This window comes from Malus domestica, chromosome 10 (assembly GCF_042453785.1).
Source record: "Malus domestica chromosome 10, GDT2T_hap1".
NCBI classification, from domain to species: Eukaryota; Viridiplantae; Streptophyta; class Magnoliopsida; order Rosales; family Rosaceae; genus Malus; species Malus domestica.
The window spans coordinates 15,594,809-15,613,916 of NC_091670.1; the positions used below are offsets into that span (position 1 = coordinate 15,594,809).

General features: G+C 36.5%; 1 protein-coding gene across 2 annotated transcripts; it reads right to left on the bottom strand.

Annotated features, from left to right (window-relative positions):
• Nucleotides 1-13,620: 13,620 nt before the first annotated feature.
• LOC103430041 (caffeoyl-CoA O-methyltransferase 5) lies at nucleotides 13,621-15,354 on the bottom strand. 2 transcript variants are annotated; one of them, XM_008368176.4, is made up of 5 exons: nucleotides 15,159-15,354; nucleotides 14,869-14,936; nucleotides 14,576-14,720; nucleotides 14,324-14,455; nucleotides 13,621-14,185 (listed from the first exon to the last, which is right to left on the bottom strand). In XM_008368176.4, exons 1-5 carry the CDS (start codon nucleotides 15,249-15,251, stop codon nucleotides 13,892-13,894), a joined length of 732 nt encoding a protein of 243 aa, XP_008366398.1. In that variant the 5' UTR covers nucleotides 15,252-15,354; the 3' UTR covers nucleotides 13,621-13,891. The 2 variants fall into 2 exon arrangements, with proteins under 2 accessions (XP_008366398.1, XP_070662615.1); XM_070806514.1 differs by having other exon boundaries at nucleotides 14,869-15,020; nucleotides 15,159-15,298.
• Between the last annotated feature and the right edge of the window lie 3,754 nt (nucleotides 15,355-19,108).

Genomic DNA, 19,108 nt, shown 5'->3' on the forward strand with positions numbered 1-19,108 from the left:
TCTAATACATTTACGCTTCCATTACGTTACTCTAATTCTTCCTCATTCTTGAGGAATCCATCCTTTATTATTTCTCAAATACTTAATGATTCATTTAACAGTTGCCATGGTTCTGATCCTGGGCTTGCATTGATATCGTCTTGTACCGATCTTGGTACAACTCATATCAATGTTTTTCATACAATATGAAATACATAAATCACATTTCTGCGTATACATAAAGGATTCTATTTACGAATTATTTCTTTGGGAGTCAAAGGGTAAGTTCCCTTTGCGAAGAGCTACCTCCAAGTCTCACTAGAGTTGTTCTTCTAATTTAAGTTTATCATCATATGAGAAACTTCCTAGCATCTTTCGTCTATCATTAGGGCTTGACATAATCCAATTATATCCTGAAATCTATCAATATAGATTTCCATCCCATGTTTATAGACTATGTCTCCCATATACATTCTATCATTATAGAATGTTTAAAGTCATAACTTTAACGAAGAAGTATTCTTTTCATTTCCAGAATTAATTTATCATATATGTATATATTCAAATTTAGGAACATGATTGACTCCCACTAATCTTTTGTAAACCTAGTAAACAAAAGATTCATTTACATCTTTATGAGAAATCAAACGATTTGATCTTTCTCTCATAAGACGCTTATAGCTCCCACTAGCTTGCTAAGATTCATGATGGATGGATCTCTACAACTTACATGTCTTGTGATTCATAGTTTTAGACATATATTATCAAGACTATCTTAATAATGGTTTCGGAAACCCATATTATGTCCAAACATTGAATCACCATTAAGTTGTAGCTAGCAATCTTTGAATTAATTGAAACCAAGACTACGTCAAAGATGGTTTCTTCCAAGTCAACCAATCTCTTTGATTGTAGTCACCTTAAGCTACCAATTAGCTATTAAAGGTTTCACTATTTCGGGTCAAATGGTACTTTACCATTTCCTCGAGTATATTTTGTATATACACTCAATGTAGTCATAAGGATTTTCATTCTTATTTCTTTTGAATTCAAAGGTGTAACTCTATGACATAGTCATAAAGTTCAAACCATTCAACTGAGACGGTTTATAAATCCTTCTCGACTACCTTGGAGCTTGTAGGAACTAGGTTGTTATATTTGTTGATTACCATCTTGTCTCTCGAAGAACCCATTCTTTGAGTTCTATCTATCGCTCATTTGTGCTTTAGACAAATTATATTGTAGGATTACAATGAACTACCCAACAAAACAACATTTCTTAGTTGGTTTATAGAAGTGATATCCAAAGGTTAATTTAAGGATATCCACAAGATAATTCTCAAACAAATATTGCTTATTAGCACACTGTTGGAAATGTGCCGTAAAACCAATCATATGATGATACTTTACGGACATTTCACATGTTAAACTAATCTAGTTTAATATCAAGGGCAAAGATTATTGTTTTAAGCCGTCTCATATAAATGTTATATGCTTAAACGATAAGTCCAAGGAATATGTAATTAGGAGAATGTAATTTAAACAAGTTAGATTTATGAGACCATTCTCTTTCGTATACATGTCTTAAACGTTCCTGATCATAGGATTGCCAATTGGGCATTGACATTCCGTTAAGATCAGTACATGCTATGTCTTCTCTTAGGGAGAGTGACTAGTCTCGAGTCATTGGTGTGATTGACACCAAGACAAGCATGTAGGTGCTCAATAGCGAATGAGTTCACTAAACACGATCAACGAAGAGTTCTCATACTCATGTCACATGAGAACTCATGGTTGGGATAATGCAAAGTAGTCATTTGACCTGACGCATCATAGTTGTCTTGTGGTTAGGTACTTGATCTTTGATTATGTCAAAGTCACCCTATCCGTGGGTGTCCACGGTATCGTCGGGGTTAAGCCACTTAGCCATGAAGGCAAGTGAATGCGCAACAAGGGATCTCTAACCTTCAAACCGTTTGGGGGAGAATACTCTATGATATGATTAAGAATCTCTGGCCAGAGTATGAATGAGATTTAGGAAGTCATTCCAAATCACAGTCAAGGTAATCATATAAGTAAATGAATCACATTGGATAGTAGACATGAATAAACTATCAAACCAAACAATGTGGTCAAGAGTATTGTATTAGAGAAAGACCGTATTGCATTGTAATCCTAAACTGAATAGGTTCTCCACCTCTTCTGATTAGCTTGGGTAACCATGACATACTGCTAGGTGTCACTCATGGTTTATGGAAGCCCTAAACATGTATAATCACTAAAGGGAGAATCGAAAGTAAGTTTCAATTCACAATCGATTTGAAATGGTTTTAATCGCCCACTGCCTCGCTAAAAGGAACCTAATGGATCATACACCGTGTAAGGTGGAGATTGAAGAAACAATGGAGATGAGTAAGAATAATTAAATGGTTTAATTATTTATGGCAAGGATTAATTAATATGTTAATTAATCAAATGAATAAGTTCGTTAAAGACCTCGGGATAGTTTTTGGACCTTAAGGCCCAATGGGCTTCGAACGTCAAGCCCATTGAATTAAGTTGTATGACAACTTAATGAATAATGATTCACAAAGGCCAAATTAGCCCAATAATACCCTAAGGCCGGCCATTTAGAGATGGAGTGAGTTTTGGACTTATTTACAAGTTTACTACTCCAATGAATTAAGGTATAAATATGACTTTATAGCCAAAATTCATTTAGGGTTTTCTTTTGGGGAAAAGATGAGAACATAAGCTCTCATTTCTCTCTAAAGTGGCCGGCCTCCTTGGAGAGTTTAGCTAGCAATCCTACTACTCCAAGGTCACTCATTTCTTCTCCAATCTAACCTTGGTGAAGAGACTTAGAGGTTCTCAATTTTGGGAACTTGGAGAACCATTTCATCCATCCAAATCCATAGATCTAAGAAGCAAGGAATGAAGGCCCTCTCCTTGGGTGATTAGCCTTTGCTTATGCAAAGAGGAATCTACAAAGGTATAAATTTCTCAACTAACAAATGTTGTTTTAAGTTGAGTCAAGGTTCACCAATCTACTAGGCTTTGAATTTCATGGTTAATGTTTTGTTTTTAAGAGCCTACAAGCATGATTCCGCCTTTTAATTGTTAATTGCATGCTATAGATGTTGCTTAAATGAACATGTTTTTCACAAAATTTCCTTCACACACAACCCCAAATCTTAACACGATTAAGACTTATCTTTCTTTCCAACTACATCCTATGGAGTCATGAAAATTTTGGAAGATCTTCTATTTGACAATCATATTGTCTTAGAAGCATATATCCTATATATGGGTAATTGATAACATCCACCAAACTAAATCTTATTCAAGTTCGTTCTTCTCCTAATGGAGAAATCCATTATCTTATGATGCTTCTTTCCTTGATATCTTTCAAGGAAACTGTTCTAAAGTGTTACCTTTCCTTGGATCAAATCTAAGGAGGTTGATGCGAAAGTTATCTTAACACACAAATTTAACCGTCTTTTGACAATTGTAGTACAAGTATAAGTAGGGATCGTTCTGGACCGGGGATTAGGAGGGCTTGCTAATAACCTCTAAACTGACTCAAAAATATAAAACTAAACTTAAAAACACTTAACATGACTCACAAGACTCAAAGCAAACTTAAAATACTCAAAACAGCTTAAAACAACTAAATAAACTTAAACTAGACACTAGGAATGACTCTGGATGAAAATTGACTTTTACTTGAATCAAAACACTTAAAAACACAAACTAAAACAGATTGGAAACAAAAAACTAAAAGGGGGGTTTTGATTTGGATGAAGTTGTAACAAACAAACAAGTATGAAAAACTAGACAGATTGTAAAACAAATTTGAGAAATAAGATGATGGATGAGATAGCTAGAGGCTTTTTCTCCACACATGACATGTATGCAAATAATTTGATTTCCAGTTACTACTTCATTGAATTATGAACGACAATGCTCCAAATTAACCGTGACATCACTAGTTAAGTCTCAGATTTTCCTTGTTTTATTGGATTGGATAACATCATTCGACAACCCAAAACATTCTTCTAAAGTTTCCTACATGACATCATAATAGAGATACAATCAAAGATCATTACGTTTAATGAAAATCATAAGCATTGACAAAGCACTTGCAACTATGACATCATGTCACTCATGCTAGGAATTGAACTTAACGCGATCGTTTATAAGCGACCTTCACTACATATGAATATAAGTTTGTAACGATTATGTGAAACTCCCTTATATTCTAGCAACGGATTTATGCATGCCAATTAAGTGTCGACCCTTAATTAACAAATACAAATAAGTTATCAATCAAATAGTTAAGCCAATTGCATTCATGATTCAAGAGTTCATAACTGGAATTTATCAAATTATATTGCACACATAATCATGGCTTTGAAATCACCCCTAGCTAAGAGGGGTTTAGCCACTCATATTTACAAAAAAAATGAAAGGAAATGAATTTAAACATTAGAAACAAAAGAAAGAAAACACCTAAACGCTCAAACGATCCAAGTGGGACAACAAGCACGTCCAAGCACTTTCCTTCCCTTCCTTTGCTACGGCACAAGGTGTTGGTGAGTGTTTGAAGGTTTGTTTGGATGGAGGAATGGATGTAAGGATGAATGGAAGTGTTTGGATGAAGTGGTATTGAAATGGGGATGAATGATCAAGCCAAAAACTAAGCTATATGGCTGCCACACACACTTCCTTTTATAGAGGAAGTGCATGGCAATGGAGGGGAATTGGTGGTGTGTGTAATGATTCAAGGGTGAAAATGAAGTAATGATGCAAAGCATGGGGGGTAAAATGGAGTGGTGTTGCAGCAATGAGTGCATTGAGTGGTGTTTGAAATGATTCAAAGGTGAAAGTGCAGTGATGATGCAAAGCATGGGGGGTAAAATGGAGTGGTGTTGCAGCTAGGGAACATGAATGATTATGCACATGGTAGAGAAAGAAAAGGGAGGTGGAATGGTGCAGAAATGAGTCAAAGGTGGAGCAAGACTCATGATGCAAGGCATGGGATTCCAAATGTGATGGATGGTGCATCAAAGAGTGCATGTAGTGGAGGTAAAAGTTGTATGAAATCTGATGGGTGAAGGGGACAAGAAATGTGCAGCACTTGAGTGCAATGATTCAATGTTTTGATGCATGAAATCATAAATAATGAAGGAGACAAGGGTGGTGCATGGCATGGGTGGATAATGAGTGTAATGGTGCATGAAATGAGTGCAAGAAATCTGGTGCATGAAGGGGAGAAGGGTTTATGCATGGCATGGAGTGATTTATGGCAGAAAATAGGAAAGGAATGGCTCCCTTGCACGACAAGGAAGAGAATTGGTGAATGATGGTATGGCTTGGACTTTTAGGGCAGGTTTAGGACTTGTAGAATATGTAATGAAATATCCCAAAGTATTTAGGAACCCTTCGTGTGACTAAATCTTTGGTAATTTAGGATTAGGAAAGGTAACGACAAGATAAGGCAAGTTTGACTAGTCTTTCCTCATTCTTAATGGTTTCCTTGTCTTCCTTGGTCCTCAATTTATTTTCTTCCTTTCCTTGGCACATTCCAAGCTTCTTTAGATCTTTAATTTTGTCCAACCACTTTGCTCCATGCATGTGATATCCATTCCATGCCAAAACTGCTCCAAAAGGCACCAAAATGCACTTTTTTTGCCTCTTTAACCCTTTGTACCTACAACCACATGAAAATGGCTTGAAATACTAAATCAACTAAGAAATAACAACATAAATGCACAAGAACAAGCTAACTAAGTCGTATAAATATTCTCCTATCAGAGGTATATACTTTAGATGTCTTACTCATCAATTTACATTCTTGAATTCTTTGAAACCTTTTGCAAAGTATTCGGACTTGTGTTTATTCAAAATAAACGATAGTCCAACCGAGAGCAATCTTTGGTGAATGTCATACATATTATGTTGTGGACAAGTGCCACAAACATCTAAGTGAATTAACCTTAACAACTTTGTGATTCTTTTTTCCTTACCAAAAGAATAAAGATTCAAACATTTTGCCTCTATACAATTTTAACAAGAAGGCATTGGATCCGGATCTAATGATCCAAAGCATTCATCTATGACAAACTCGTAATTTATGTTTTAAAGGTATCGCAACTCAGTTGGGATTAGTCACTACCTTGCAACCTTTTGGGTTTTAAGCATCGTTATATTCTAAACAGTTAACACTACCATATCATCTCTACTATAGAGATAATTAATTAGATTACAATAATCTAATCATTCATTAATAAAGAACAATATTTTGTCAAACAAAACATTCATCCATTTCTCATACGGAATTAAGTTCCTTTATTCAAATTGGAATGTAAAGACAATCTTTGTTTTTCCATTTTCTTTGGTAGTTCATATGAGGAAGTAAGTACTACCTGCTTTCGCAGAGATCTACATTTGATTCACGTTCCGAATGGAACGTGAAGTACTTTCTCTTCTCTCATTAATCTTCTACTTCTTATTAGCCACACTTTTACAACGATTGTAAAACATAGTTATTAATACGTAATCAAGCATTCAAGTAGAAGAACTAACTATTTTGAACTATTCAAGAACAATTTACAACACCTTCGAAAGGTGTGCTCTTGACATTTGCAAGACATTTCTTGCAAATACCCCTTCCAATGTCCATCATTTCATAAAGAAAGTTTGTTCCCTTGGAGTTATTTCGCCTTCTTCATTTGACTTCTCCTTTGACTACAATAGTCATGGTCCCTAAACTCCCACTATCTCTCTTGAAACTTATTTCAATTGTGTTATATACATCAAACAATTTGGAGAGCGTGTGGTTATTGTTCACTATATAGTTTACAATAAACTTAGTGAACCATTTGGATAGGGACACAAAAGTGAAGTCCTTGCCTAGTTTTCGTCTAGTGGAGTGGTTTAACACTTCAACACTCAATGATTCAAGATCATCATAAGTCCATGTTGATGGACTATTTTTGTCAACCAACCATTATGTTCTAAACATAATTACAAACTTTCAAGAGTTGTTCAAGGCAACTCTCATTTCTTCATACAACAATTTGTAAGTGAAGAGTCATGGCACAGAAAGTGTCCATGCCCTTGTGCTTACTTCTCAAGTTCCTTGTTCATATAACAAAGAAACGAGCACTAATGTTTGCGTTAACTAAGAGTTGTTCAAAGCAACTCTTACTTCTTCATACAACAATTTGTAATTGAAGAATTATGACATTAACAGTGTTGTGCTCTTTATGATAGACTTATCTAACATGTTCTTCCAATGATACATTATCAATAGGAAGATTGCGAGGATGAGACTACTTAGGTACATATACAAGTCATTAAAGACAATCTATGGGATTGTAGTACCAAGTCCGGAAACTAAAGCTTTCGGCTTTTTCTTTGTCAAGTTTTGGATAGCGTTTGCAAATATATTGGTAAATAAATACATAATGAATATAAAATTATTGATTTTAAGCCATTTGATCCGGGTCTTTAAATCAAATAGCATCACCCACTATTTTTGGTAAATTCCATATCCCTCATCGGAATTCGAGAGTTTTGGAGGAAACTCTTAGTAGGGTATGGGAGACTCATCATTACCAAGCCCACCTCACAATGATATGATGTTGGCTAGCATCAATAATAATGAGAGAGTACGCTTACTCATTTGCATCTCTTGCAAGTACCCATCTTATTTGGCCTTTAGAGAATGAAGCCTCACAATGATATGATGTTGGCTCCATTGCACTTAGTTAAGTGATTCCCACCATGCAAGTTCCAGTAAGGGTTCAAGAACAACCTCACAATGATATGATGTTGATCATTCTCGTTGCCTACCTTCACAACATCATGTATGCATATAGAACTCCTCCTGAGTGTAAGCACGCACTTTGTACTCCCCCATGATAGGGTGAAGTCGGTGTACGAGTCATAAACGATCGGAGCCTACCACGGTGGAAGGCCACGAAAGAGTGTTCAAAGCACTCTCATGCTTATCAACTTAATAATGGTTTGGTTGAGTGTTTTAGGTCTCATCACATATAAGCATGCATTTTAATCTTATTAAAACAATTTGGTCCTATTACAACTATTGGTCCATGTGATTGATTTAGTTGTATATGATACTCCCACTGTGCTTGTAAAACGGTTTTTAAAGCAAGAGTATATGGTACTACTAACATAAGGTGTGCATTCATTGATGGACTATATAGTTGCCTTAGGGCCTTAGGATGACTATGAACCTTTGATTCGATCCAACACGAGTCTAGTGTTGCATCTCAGTCTAGGGATGGTGATTGATTTTAGTTACACGTTTAATCACATTAAAGCGTGTTTTCTTATTGGGCGTTGGACCCTCTACTTCATTTTCATGCATATCAAATAAAGCAAGGAAGAAGTACTTCAAAGTAAAGAAGAGCTTATGCTCTTTTAAAATATTTGATCATATCAAATTACAACCAAAATCTAATCTACACATCCCCATGGTTCAAACAAATTTGTGACGGCCTTTCACATAGCTCAATTATCGTAGGCTTAGGTTCATGATCACCCTTTCTTTAATTAATTAACGCTTTAACTAATTAAACTTGAATGCAACATTTTCATTTGGTTTTTGTATCCATAGAATTGTTTTAAATGGAGCTAAATGAAATGAAAATCCAATTCTCATTTAAAGATACAAAACTATTTTGTTCTCAACTAATTTGGGCCGAAAAACAATAACCTCAACCATTGGGCTATATTGCAAAACATAAACTTTTGAGGTCACTTTGTAAAAACACAAAAGTCCACTACTTCATGTAATTACAACTAGAACCCAAAAATTTCATCAAATACAAAAATTGCATTAAAGGAGCAAAACATTTTGTCCTTTAGTGATTTTGGGCCTTTACGTAAATACGTAAACTTTTGGGTCAAAGTACAAATACACAAAAGTATCAAAACTTTATGTAATTGCATAAAAACTCCAAAAGTACCCTACTTTGTAGGGTGGCCGGTTTGGGTAGTGAAAAAGGGGGAAGTAGGTTTTGGTGAAAATTCAAAAAAATTTAAAGAGTGTTGAAAAATGTGAAAATGATGGGTGGGTGGAAAAGTTGATTGGTATGAGGGTTGATTGAAAAATGACAAATCATGTCATATCATTTATTACAATAAAGTCACACCAACCACCATAAACAAAACTTTATGCAAAACATCAAACACTTTGAATCAAAATACCAAACCTTTTTGTTCTTGGTAAGAACTTCAAGAACTTTGAAGAACACACATGAAAACTCATAAGAGCTCCATGAATGTTTTCACTCAATAAAACTCAAATTTTCACTACACATAAGAGGGTTAACATCCTAGGGCACTTAGGGGTTCCAAAAGTCACTTTAAACTCTTTTAATAAGACAAACATGAACCCAAAAATCCTCCATTTGGATTTGGCCAAATTTCCCCAGAAACATGGCACCAAATTTTCGCTCCAAAATTCATGCTCATATGAACTACATCTACAACATTTGAGATGGCAAATTTTCTAACAAAATTTACATTCAAAGAAGCAAGAATAAAACTTGTAACAATTACAACATTCAAATCATAAACTATGAAAATACAAAACCCAAAAGGATTCACCAACTACTAGACCTAGGCCCTGATACCACTTGAAGGAAATTTTGTGAAAAACATGTTCATTTGAGCAACATCTATGGCATGCAATTAACATTTAAAGGCGGAATCATGCTTGTATGCACTCAAAACAAAACATTACCCATGAAATTCCAAGCCTAATAGTTATGTGAACCAAGACTCAACTCAAGAACAAAGTGAGTTGAGAAATTTTATACCTTTGTTGATTCCTCTTTGCATAAGCAAAGGCTAATCACCGAAGGAGAGGGCCTGCATTCCTTGCTTCTTAGCTCTATGGATTTCTTGGATGAGGATGGTTGAAAGGATTTTCCGAGTTCCCAAAGTTGAGAACCTCTAAGTCTCCACACCAAGGTAGGACTTGAAGAAGAGATGAGTGACCTAGAGGAAGTAAGATTGCTAGCTAAAATCCTCTAGGGTGGCCGGCCTCTTAGAGAGAAAATGGAGCTTCTGTTCTCGTCTTTTCTCCAAAAGAAACCCTAAGGATGAAATGGTTATAAAGTTGCCTTTATACCACCTCATAATGGAGTGACAAACTTGCAATTAAGCCAAGTTGAGTTAATGGGCTTGACATTCAAATGGGCCATCATACAACATGAGTTAATGGGCTTGACATTCAAATCCCATTGGGCCTTGCGGCCCAAAACTAACCCGAGGTCGATAATGAACTTATTGGTTTGAATAATTAACATATTAATTAATCCTAGCCATACATAATTAAACCATTTAATTATCCTTACTCATCTCTGTTATTTATTCAATCTCTACCTTACACAGTGTACGATCAATTAGGTTCCTTTTAGCGAGGCAGTGGGCGATTAGAAATCTTTCAAATCGATTGTGAATTGAAACTTACTTTCAATTCTCCTTTTAGTGATTATACATGTTTAGGGCTTCCACAAACCATGAGTGACGCCTAGCAGTATGTCATGGTTACCCAAGCTAATCAGAAGAGGTGGGGAACCTATTCAGTTTAGGATTACAATGCAATACGATCTTTCTCTAATACAATACTCTTGACCACATTGTTTGGTTTGATAGTTTATTCATGTGTACTATCCAATGTGATTCATTTACTTATATGATTACCTTGAATGTGATTTGGAATGACTTCCTTAATCTCATTCATACTCTGCCCAGAGAATTCTTAATCATATCATAGAGTATTCTCCCTCAACCAGTTTGAAGGTTAGAGATCCCTTGTTCCGCATTCACTTGCCTCCAGGGCTAAGTGGCTTAACCCCAAGTATGTCATGGACACCCTCGGATGGAGTGACTTTGACATAGTCAAAGATCAAGGGCTTAACCACAAGACAACTATGATGCCTCAGGTCAAAGAACTACTTTGCATTATCTCAACCATGAGTTCTCATGTGACATGAGTATGAGAACTTCTTGTTGATCGCGTTCAATGAACCCATTCTCTATTGAGCACCTACGTACTTGTCTTGGTGTCAGTCACACCAATGACTCGAGACTAGTCACTCTCCCTAAGAGAAGACATAGCATGTACTGATCCTAACGGACTATCAATGCCAAATTGGCAATCCTATGTTTATAAACGTTTAGGATATGTATACGAAAGAGAATGGTCTCATGAATCTAACTTCTTTAGATCACATTCTCCCAATTACATATTCTTTGGACTTATCGTTTAAGTGTATAACATTTATATGAGATGGCTTCAAACAATAATCTTTGCCCTTTAAATTAAACTATATTAGTTTAACATGTGAAATGTCCGTAAAGTATCATCATATGATTGGTTTTAGGGCACATTTGCAACAGCCTCGTGCTAGGTAGAGATGGGAATATACATATATGGCTTACAGGATCCACTCCTCTGGGTGATACGGGATGTAACACTGACATGTAAATGTTGAATAATAATGTGAATAAGAACTAAACAGATTTGATAAAATAAATAAAGTTTCAATTAATGAAATAGAAAAATTAGATATAAGAACCTATGTCACATCTCGGTTTGGGCCCCCACCACATCCCGAACTCGACTCCACCGTAGCACGATATTGTCCGCTTTGGGCCCCGACCACGCCCTCAAGGTTTTGTTTCTGGGAACTCACACGAGAACTTCCCAGTGGGTCACCCATCATGGGATTTCTCTCGAGCGAACTTGCTTAACTTCAGAGTTCCGATAGAACCCAAAACCAGTGAGCTCCCAAAAGGCCTCGTGCTAGGTAGAGATGAGAATATACATATAAGGCTTACAGGATCCACTCCCCTGAGCGATGTGGGATGTTACAACCTAATTTCTCTATTAAATAATATGCCAAATTAATTCAACTTTGAACCTCAATTATTTCTAACAAAAATTAGTTATGAGAACCTAATTTTCTATTAAATAATATGCCAATTTTATTCAATTATGAACCTACTTTCAGAACCTTAATATTCTAACAAATAAGCCTCTAACCATGCGTACAACAACATTAATTTGGGAGTTTTGGGTGGATAAACTTGATACAAAATATTGCCTCAAACATTATTGATATTTTTTTTTAACATATATGAGATTAAAGTGGTTCACCAAGTCTCAACCTAAAAGAATTATAGAGAAACTACCACGGGGTGGTTCAATGGTTGGGGACTAATTCTAGGCCTATATTTCACACGGTACGTCTTGATTTTGATTCCTAACGCTCGTGAATCACACGATGGTGCTCAGAGAGAGGTTGAAATGCCTCTATGAGTCTTCTTGGCCTGCAAAAAAATAGATTACCATGGCTAAATATTTTAAGGGGTAAGTGGAGTTTAATCCTTGGCATAGATCAACTTTTCATAAAAACCTGGTACAAGATAAAAAATTTAAATTAGTCCCTTGACTGGATGTCCACCTTAGAATTAACATTAAAACTCATATTTCATTGGATTTAATGTCTTTATGTGTATTTTAGTTCCTAAAATACCCCCACAATTAATATTTAATTTGAGTGCTTCATTTCCTCCTATAAAATAAGAAATTCAGTTACATACCAAAAAAGAAAACGAAATTATTGATTAGAATTCAAAAAGTTTCATATCACAATGAAACAAAACTCTAGAAATCAAATTTTAATGAATACATCATACAAAATAAGTAAATAATATACCTAAACCATGGTACCTATACCACAATATCTATAGCATGGTTCCTATAATATGGTACCTAATACATAGTACTTGCAAATTAAAAAGACATTATTAGAATTTTAATGTACCTAAACCATGGTACCTATGTTGGATTAGTGTACCTCATTTCTATAGTGCGCCAAAATATAGAGGAGCTAATGGCATGAGAACTATTTGAAACCATGTGCAGCACAAATATGCAGATCATATACAAATATTGAACTAATATATCAAGTATTCCACAAAACAAACAACAAATCCTAACAAAAACCCATGTACACGATTTTAGTGGAAATGCTAAACTTCCTAGACAAAGAAAAGAATCTGCACAACACCATAGAAGAGGATGATGAAAGATTCATACAACTGAACGTTTTTGTTTAAAATGGACAACAATTGAAAATATATTAAGTAATAATTGCACACTCATAACTCAGCATTTAAAATTTGTTATTGTCCATAATCACATATGGGCAATGTTGGAAAAATAGAATCAATAAAACCACCAAAAAAATAAAAGCTGACATGGATAATATATATTGACATGGATGTATAGTCAAAGGACTATAATCAATAATTAATCTTGCATAAGACATTTTTCTAATTATAGAGAACAAATAGTCAAATATGAGCAAACAAGAAAGGCTGTCAACAAAAATGGTTGGTGAGTTGGTGAGTTGGTGGATGGAGTCCCGCACCATGACCACAATCACCACAATGACAAATTTCTATTGATTTTTATTTTTGAAATTCTTCAACTAGAAGATTCTATTCTTTTTTGTTTTTGATCTAACGATAGATTTGTTAAATTAGATGTTAAATTAAGAACTCGACGGAGTTCGAAACTATGCCATAATGTAAGAGCTAACACTCATCTTTATAACTGTAATAAAAGACCACTTGCATGTTTACTTCAAACACAATTTAACCCAGAAAGCAAAAGCAACTAGAAAGTAAATTATGGCAGCAAATTTTGACAAGGGATTTTGCTGTATAATAATTCTCCCACATGAACATGAACATTCACAATCAATCCAAAATACAAAGTAAATTAAGAAAAATAATAAAAAGAAACACCATTTTTCTTCATCATATATGCATGATTGGCAGACCAATTAGGGTTGGTCGATCATTTGATCCGACGGCAGAGAGTGATGCCATCACCAACAGGAAGCATGCAAATCTCGATCCTAGGGTCAGCAGCGAGTGCCTTGTTGAGCTCGAGCACGAAGTCCCGGTAGTACCTGACGTACTTGCGGAGTGGAGCATCAGGGGGCGCGACCACAGACCCATTCCATAGGGTGTTGTCGTAGCCAATGAGACCCCCAACCTTGACCAAATCAATCAGCCTCTTGTGGTAGTTGATGTAGTTGTCTTTGTCAGCGTCCACGAAGATGAAATCGTACGACCCATGATTCTTCTTCTGCAATAACAACATTAATTCTGAGTTCCAAAGAATGCGTTTTATGTACCATGGTACATTGTCTCCTCGGATATGACCAAAAAACGACATAACATATTAGACTGTTAGGCGAACAATTTTTGAAAATTTGATACTTACATTTTCGATCAATAAGTCGAGCATTGGGAGGGCGGGGCCTTCTCTGAAGTCGATCTTGTGGGCAACACCGGCCTTTTCGATTATCGGAAGACCCAATTCATAATTTTCTTTGTTTATGTCCATGGCCAAGATCTGTGACATTTCCAAATCAATCAATATACAAAACTGTTAATAAATTTCAAGTTTTATTACTTTATTTTTTTAATATTTTTAGGTATTCTTTTTGTTGAAGGTGAGGCAATGAAAATTGACCTTTCCATCATCAGGAATGGCAAGGGCAGTGGCAAGGAGGGAGTAGCCAGTGTAGACTCCAATCTCCATGGTGTTTTTGGCATTGATCAACTTGAGAAGCATGTTCAAGAATTGGCCTTCGTCAGCTGATGTGGTCATGATGTTCCTATTTATTTACCATAAAAAAAAAATTGAAATTATAAACAACAAATTAAGAAAATAATGTCTGAAAATTAATCTCCCAAAAAATAAAAAATCTGAAATTAATGAATTTAATTAGGTAATTGATGAAAATTAAATCAAAATTCACAAACCATGGATGCTTTGCAGTCACTTCTCTGAGCTCCTTCATGGATTCAGGCTCCCTTGGGTACACACTTGTCTCCAGTATATGCACAAATCAAAACCCAAAATCCAAAGCATGAGCTTCGTCATCAACCTTAATCACCTTTCAACTTTTGCACGCCTACGCATAGCCAAGTTGACGAGGGCAGTTTGCCCTTGACACCCAAGTTTATATTCCATTTTATTCCATCGTCGTAGTTTATATTAGATTATGATTGCTCGAATCAAAGATCGCCCACAAGATTACGAAAATATATACCTGGTAAAGAGCATCACTTTGGAGAAGGCTCTTGTGGCCAACCTCTTGGTGCCTTCCTGCCTGAGTTTGCTGCTCCTCTCCATTGGCGGCCATTGCTGCTCTATGTTTTTTTTTTTCTTTTACTCCGCTTTGGATAGCACCAGATTTTCTTCTCTTATATGACTAAAAGGTACAAACAGGAAGATGAAGCTGAATTGTGAAAGAGGAAAGAACGGGTATATATATATGGAATGAAGTCTCCGGTTCAAACCGGATGGTTGGTTGGACCTGCCACCAGTAACCGGTCCGGGGTTGGTGAGTGGTTGGCTGGGCTCTCAGTGAATGGAATCAGGGAACCGGATACCCTCGTAAACTAAGCTTCCTAAGCAAAGGATCCGGACCGTTGAAATTTGATCAAACGGTTATAAACTGGAAAGTCTTCTAAAAGTTATTATAATTGTAGTCATTTGATCAAATTTCAATATCTCGGATCCTTTGCTTAAGAGACTCTGTTTACAAAGCTCAGGAGGGGATCTGGTTCCTGGAATAAGACTCAATGCTTTGGGAATTAGGGCCCACCGATATGGTGAGTGGTATCATCATCGGTTGTAGGACGTGTTGTGGTTGGGTTTTGGTGGGATGAGGGATCCTCTTCCCATTTTTCATAATCTTCATATTCTATTCGTTCGTCGTATATTTTGCAACAAAAAACTATTAGGTACTGTTTGTTTTTAATTTCAAAATAAAAAAATCAAAATCTATTTTGGTGACACCATCTTTTGTAGCTATCACGTCATCATTATTTTGCCTTATATTGGTGGAACTGCAGCCACAATTTGCTAATCATATGGAAATAATATATTCACTAAGATTTCTTTAGAATTTCCTTATCAAATTTTGGGAATAAATATTGGCCACTCAAGGTAAGTAATTTTGCACTCTTTCTTCACGAAAACGTATGAGAGAAACTGCACAATGTGGAATTTATAGTATTATACTATGTATTTTTAAAGTACATTTGAAACCAAAATTATTTGATTTTTCACATATAAAATGTCATATCCCAGAAGGCATAGATGATCCTCACCCCTGGGCGATGTCATATTTTTGAAGCCATCGAGCTCCCGAAAGGCCTAGTGTTATATGAAGGTGGGCATGTACATATAAGGCATAGAAGATCCTCACCCTTGGGCGATGTGGGATCGAACAATCCACCGCCCTTAGGGGCTCGACGTCCTCGTCGGCACACTTCCGGCCAGGGATTGACTCTGATACCAAATTGTCACATCCGACCCCAATTCCGTCATAGCACGACATTGTCTGCTTTGCGCCCCGACCAAGCCCTCACGATTTTGTTTTTGGGAACTCACGCGAGCAGAACTTCCTGTTAGGGTGATATTTTATATATATTTGTTAACTCTTTTACCTATAACTTAGTCATGATTATATAGTAAATTGGTGAGTTTGATGTGTTTTTGTGCGATTTTTGTAGAGAACATAATTCGTGAATAAAGCAGGGAATTGGAAGCTTAAATTAGAGAAACTCAAAGAATTATCGAATGGGATGTGACTGATGGGCTAGAGCAAAGAATGAAACAATACATCATATGGGAAATTGGATCATTAAAGCAAGCCCAATAAAATTAGGTGGTGCAAGCTTGCGGTGGGGGTTTTCCCAAAAAGAATTGGGTTTGAGAGAAAACGGCATGTGGATTAGAGGAAAAGGCATAGAAGGGAAAAAGAGTGAAACGGTCTGACGTAACCCCCCCTTTTCTCCAATTGCTGGGGAGTAGATTTGAAGCAGCCGCAAAGGTGGGGATAGAAGGAGATTCCAGCCTTCCAGTGGGGTACGCTGGAGAGAAGGTGGCAGTTTTGGGGTTTATCGCATACGATTCCAGAATTGGGGTTTTGGGGTTTCTTTATGTTATCGAATTCATCCATGTTTGTGATTAGTTTAATCATGAACTAAGTCCTTTTGCTAGGATTAGGGTGTACTCTTATCATGAACATCTAATTCGTATTATTTCATATTGATCTCGGTTGTTTTCCATGTTGAGTAATTGTTATTGTGCTTTATCGTTATCAAACAACTGGCCATTATTTGTGTGAAGAACTAAATTGGGACTGACAGGTTGAGTTTAGTAGATTGCTTCTCATAACGATTACCATGAATTACATAATTGAGTAGACATACTGGTTATGATTTGTGTAGTATTGTGAAATTATCCATTTAGCGTAAAGGGATTCGATTATCTACTTCTGTGGCTAGACATAGCAATGGTAGATAGTTAGAAACACAGTTAGTATATTCTGAAAGGAAATATTGACGAATCAAGGGATAATTGCTAGCAACATGGGAATAAATTGAGTTTAATATGAATAACGGGATTAGATGGGATTGAGAATGAGGAACCTGATGTCCTAGTGCTTGAATATATTAATTTTTCATAATTCATTCACTTTTACTTCGTGTTTGTTCAATTGATATTTTCAATTTCGTTTGGGTTTTTGCATATTTGAATTTGTCATCGTTATCCATCTTTTATTTAAGTTTAGTTTGAAGTCAATCTCAATAGTAAATTTAGGTTAATCTGATCCTTGTTTGAACGACACTCTACTTATCACTATATTACTTGGACGATATTGTACACTTGCAATTATCAATAACACTTCCCAGTGGGTCACCCATCCAGGGAATGCTCTAGCCCATTCTCGCTTAACTTCGAAGTTCCTATGGAACCCGAAGTCATCGAGCTCCCAAAAGACCTTGTGCTATATAGAGGTGGGCATGTACATATATGGCATAGAAGATCCTTACCCCTGAGCGATGTGGGATCTAACATAAAAAGTCATGCCTTATTTCAGGCAATTGTAATTTAAGAGTAATCATAAATTTTTCTTATTGTAATTTCAATAACATATTTTCACATTCACTGGGAGGATCACCCTTCCAATTCAAAGTTTTTCCTAGAAGTTCACACATCTCAAACAGTGATTTGTAATCGGAAAAAGTGACTTTTTTTCTATAAAGAGTCAAACAGAATTCGAACATGCATCATGTTTATGAAAATTTTGGAATGGATGACCAATTTCCTTGGTGTATTATCATGTATCACTTGTGTGACATCCCACATCGCCTAGGGGAGTGATCTTTAAATGTATATTCCCATCTCTACCTAGCACGAGGTCTTTTGGGAGCTCACTAGCTTAGGGTTCCGTAGGAACTCCGAAGTTAAGCGAGAAGGAGGCCAGAGCACTCCCATGATGGGTGACCCACTGGGAAGTTGCTCGTGAGTTCCCAAAAACAAAACCGTAAGGGAATGGTAAGCCCAAAGCGGACAATATCGTGCTATGATGGTAGAGCAGGCTTAGGAAGTGGACTGTCCCGGGCCGGGATTTGACAAATGGTATCAGAGCCAATCCCTGGCCGGAAGTGTGTCGACAAGGATGCCGGGCCCCTAACGGGGGTGGATTGTGACATCCCACATCGCCCAAGGGAGTGATCCTTAAATGTATATTCTCATCCCTACCTAGCACGAGGCCTTTTGGGAGCTCACTGGCTTCGGGTTTCGTAGGAACTCCGAAGTTAAGCGAGAAGGAAGCTAGAGCACTCCCAGGATGGGTGACCCACTGGGAAGTTGCTCGTGAGTTCTCAAAAACAAAACCGTGAGGGAATGGTAAGCCCAAAGTGGACAATATCGTGCTATGGTGGTAGAGCGGGCCCGGGAAGTGGTCCTCCCCAGGCGGGGATGTGACAACTTGACACTTTCATGTTTTGGACTATAATTATATATATTGAGCTTAGTTAGTTAATGAATTTCAAAATTCTGACTTGGTTACTCCATTATAAAAATAGAATTTAACATAGTTAGGTAGGATCCACTTTCATTCCAATTGAAAACATAAGTTGGTGAGAGTTGGATGGACTTGGCATTTAGGCGTGGCAGTAGGTGAACACTTCCTCCTTTCTT

Bases quoted from the DNA above. Each gene is read 5' to 3' on its own strand.
- LOC103430041 (XM_008368176.4), bottom strand. From the start codon at position 15,251: ATGGCCGCCAATGGAGAGGAGCAGCAAACTCAGGCAGGAAGGCACCAA. The intron at 14,721-14,868 runs GTTTGTGAATTT...GTAAATAAATAG, and splicing joins GTGACTGCAAAGCATCCATG to GAACATCATGACCACATCAG. The intron at 14,186-14,323 runs GTAAGTATCAAA...TTGTTATTGCAG, and splicing joins TCGACTTATTGATCGAAAAT to AAGAAGAATCATGGGTCGTA.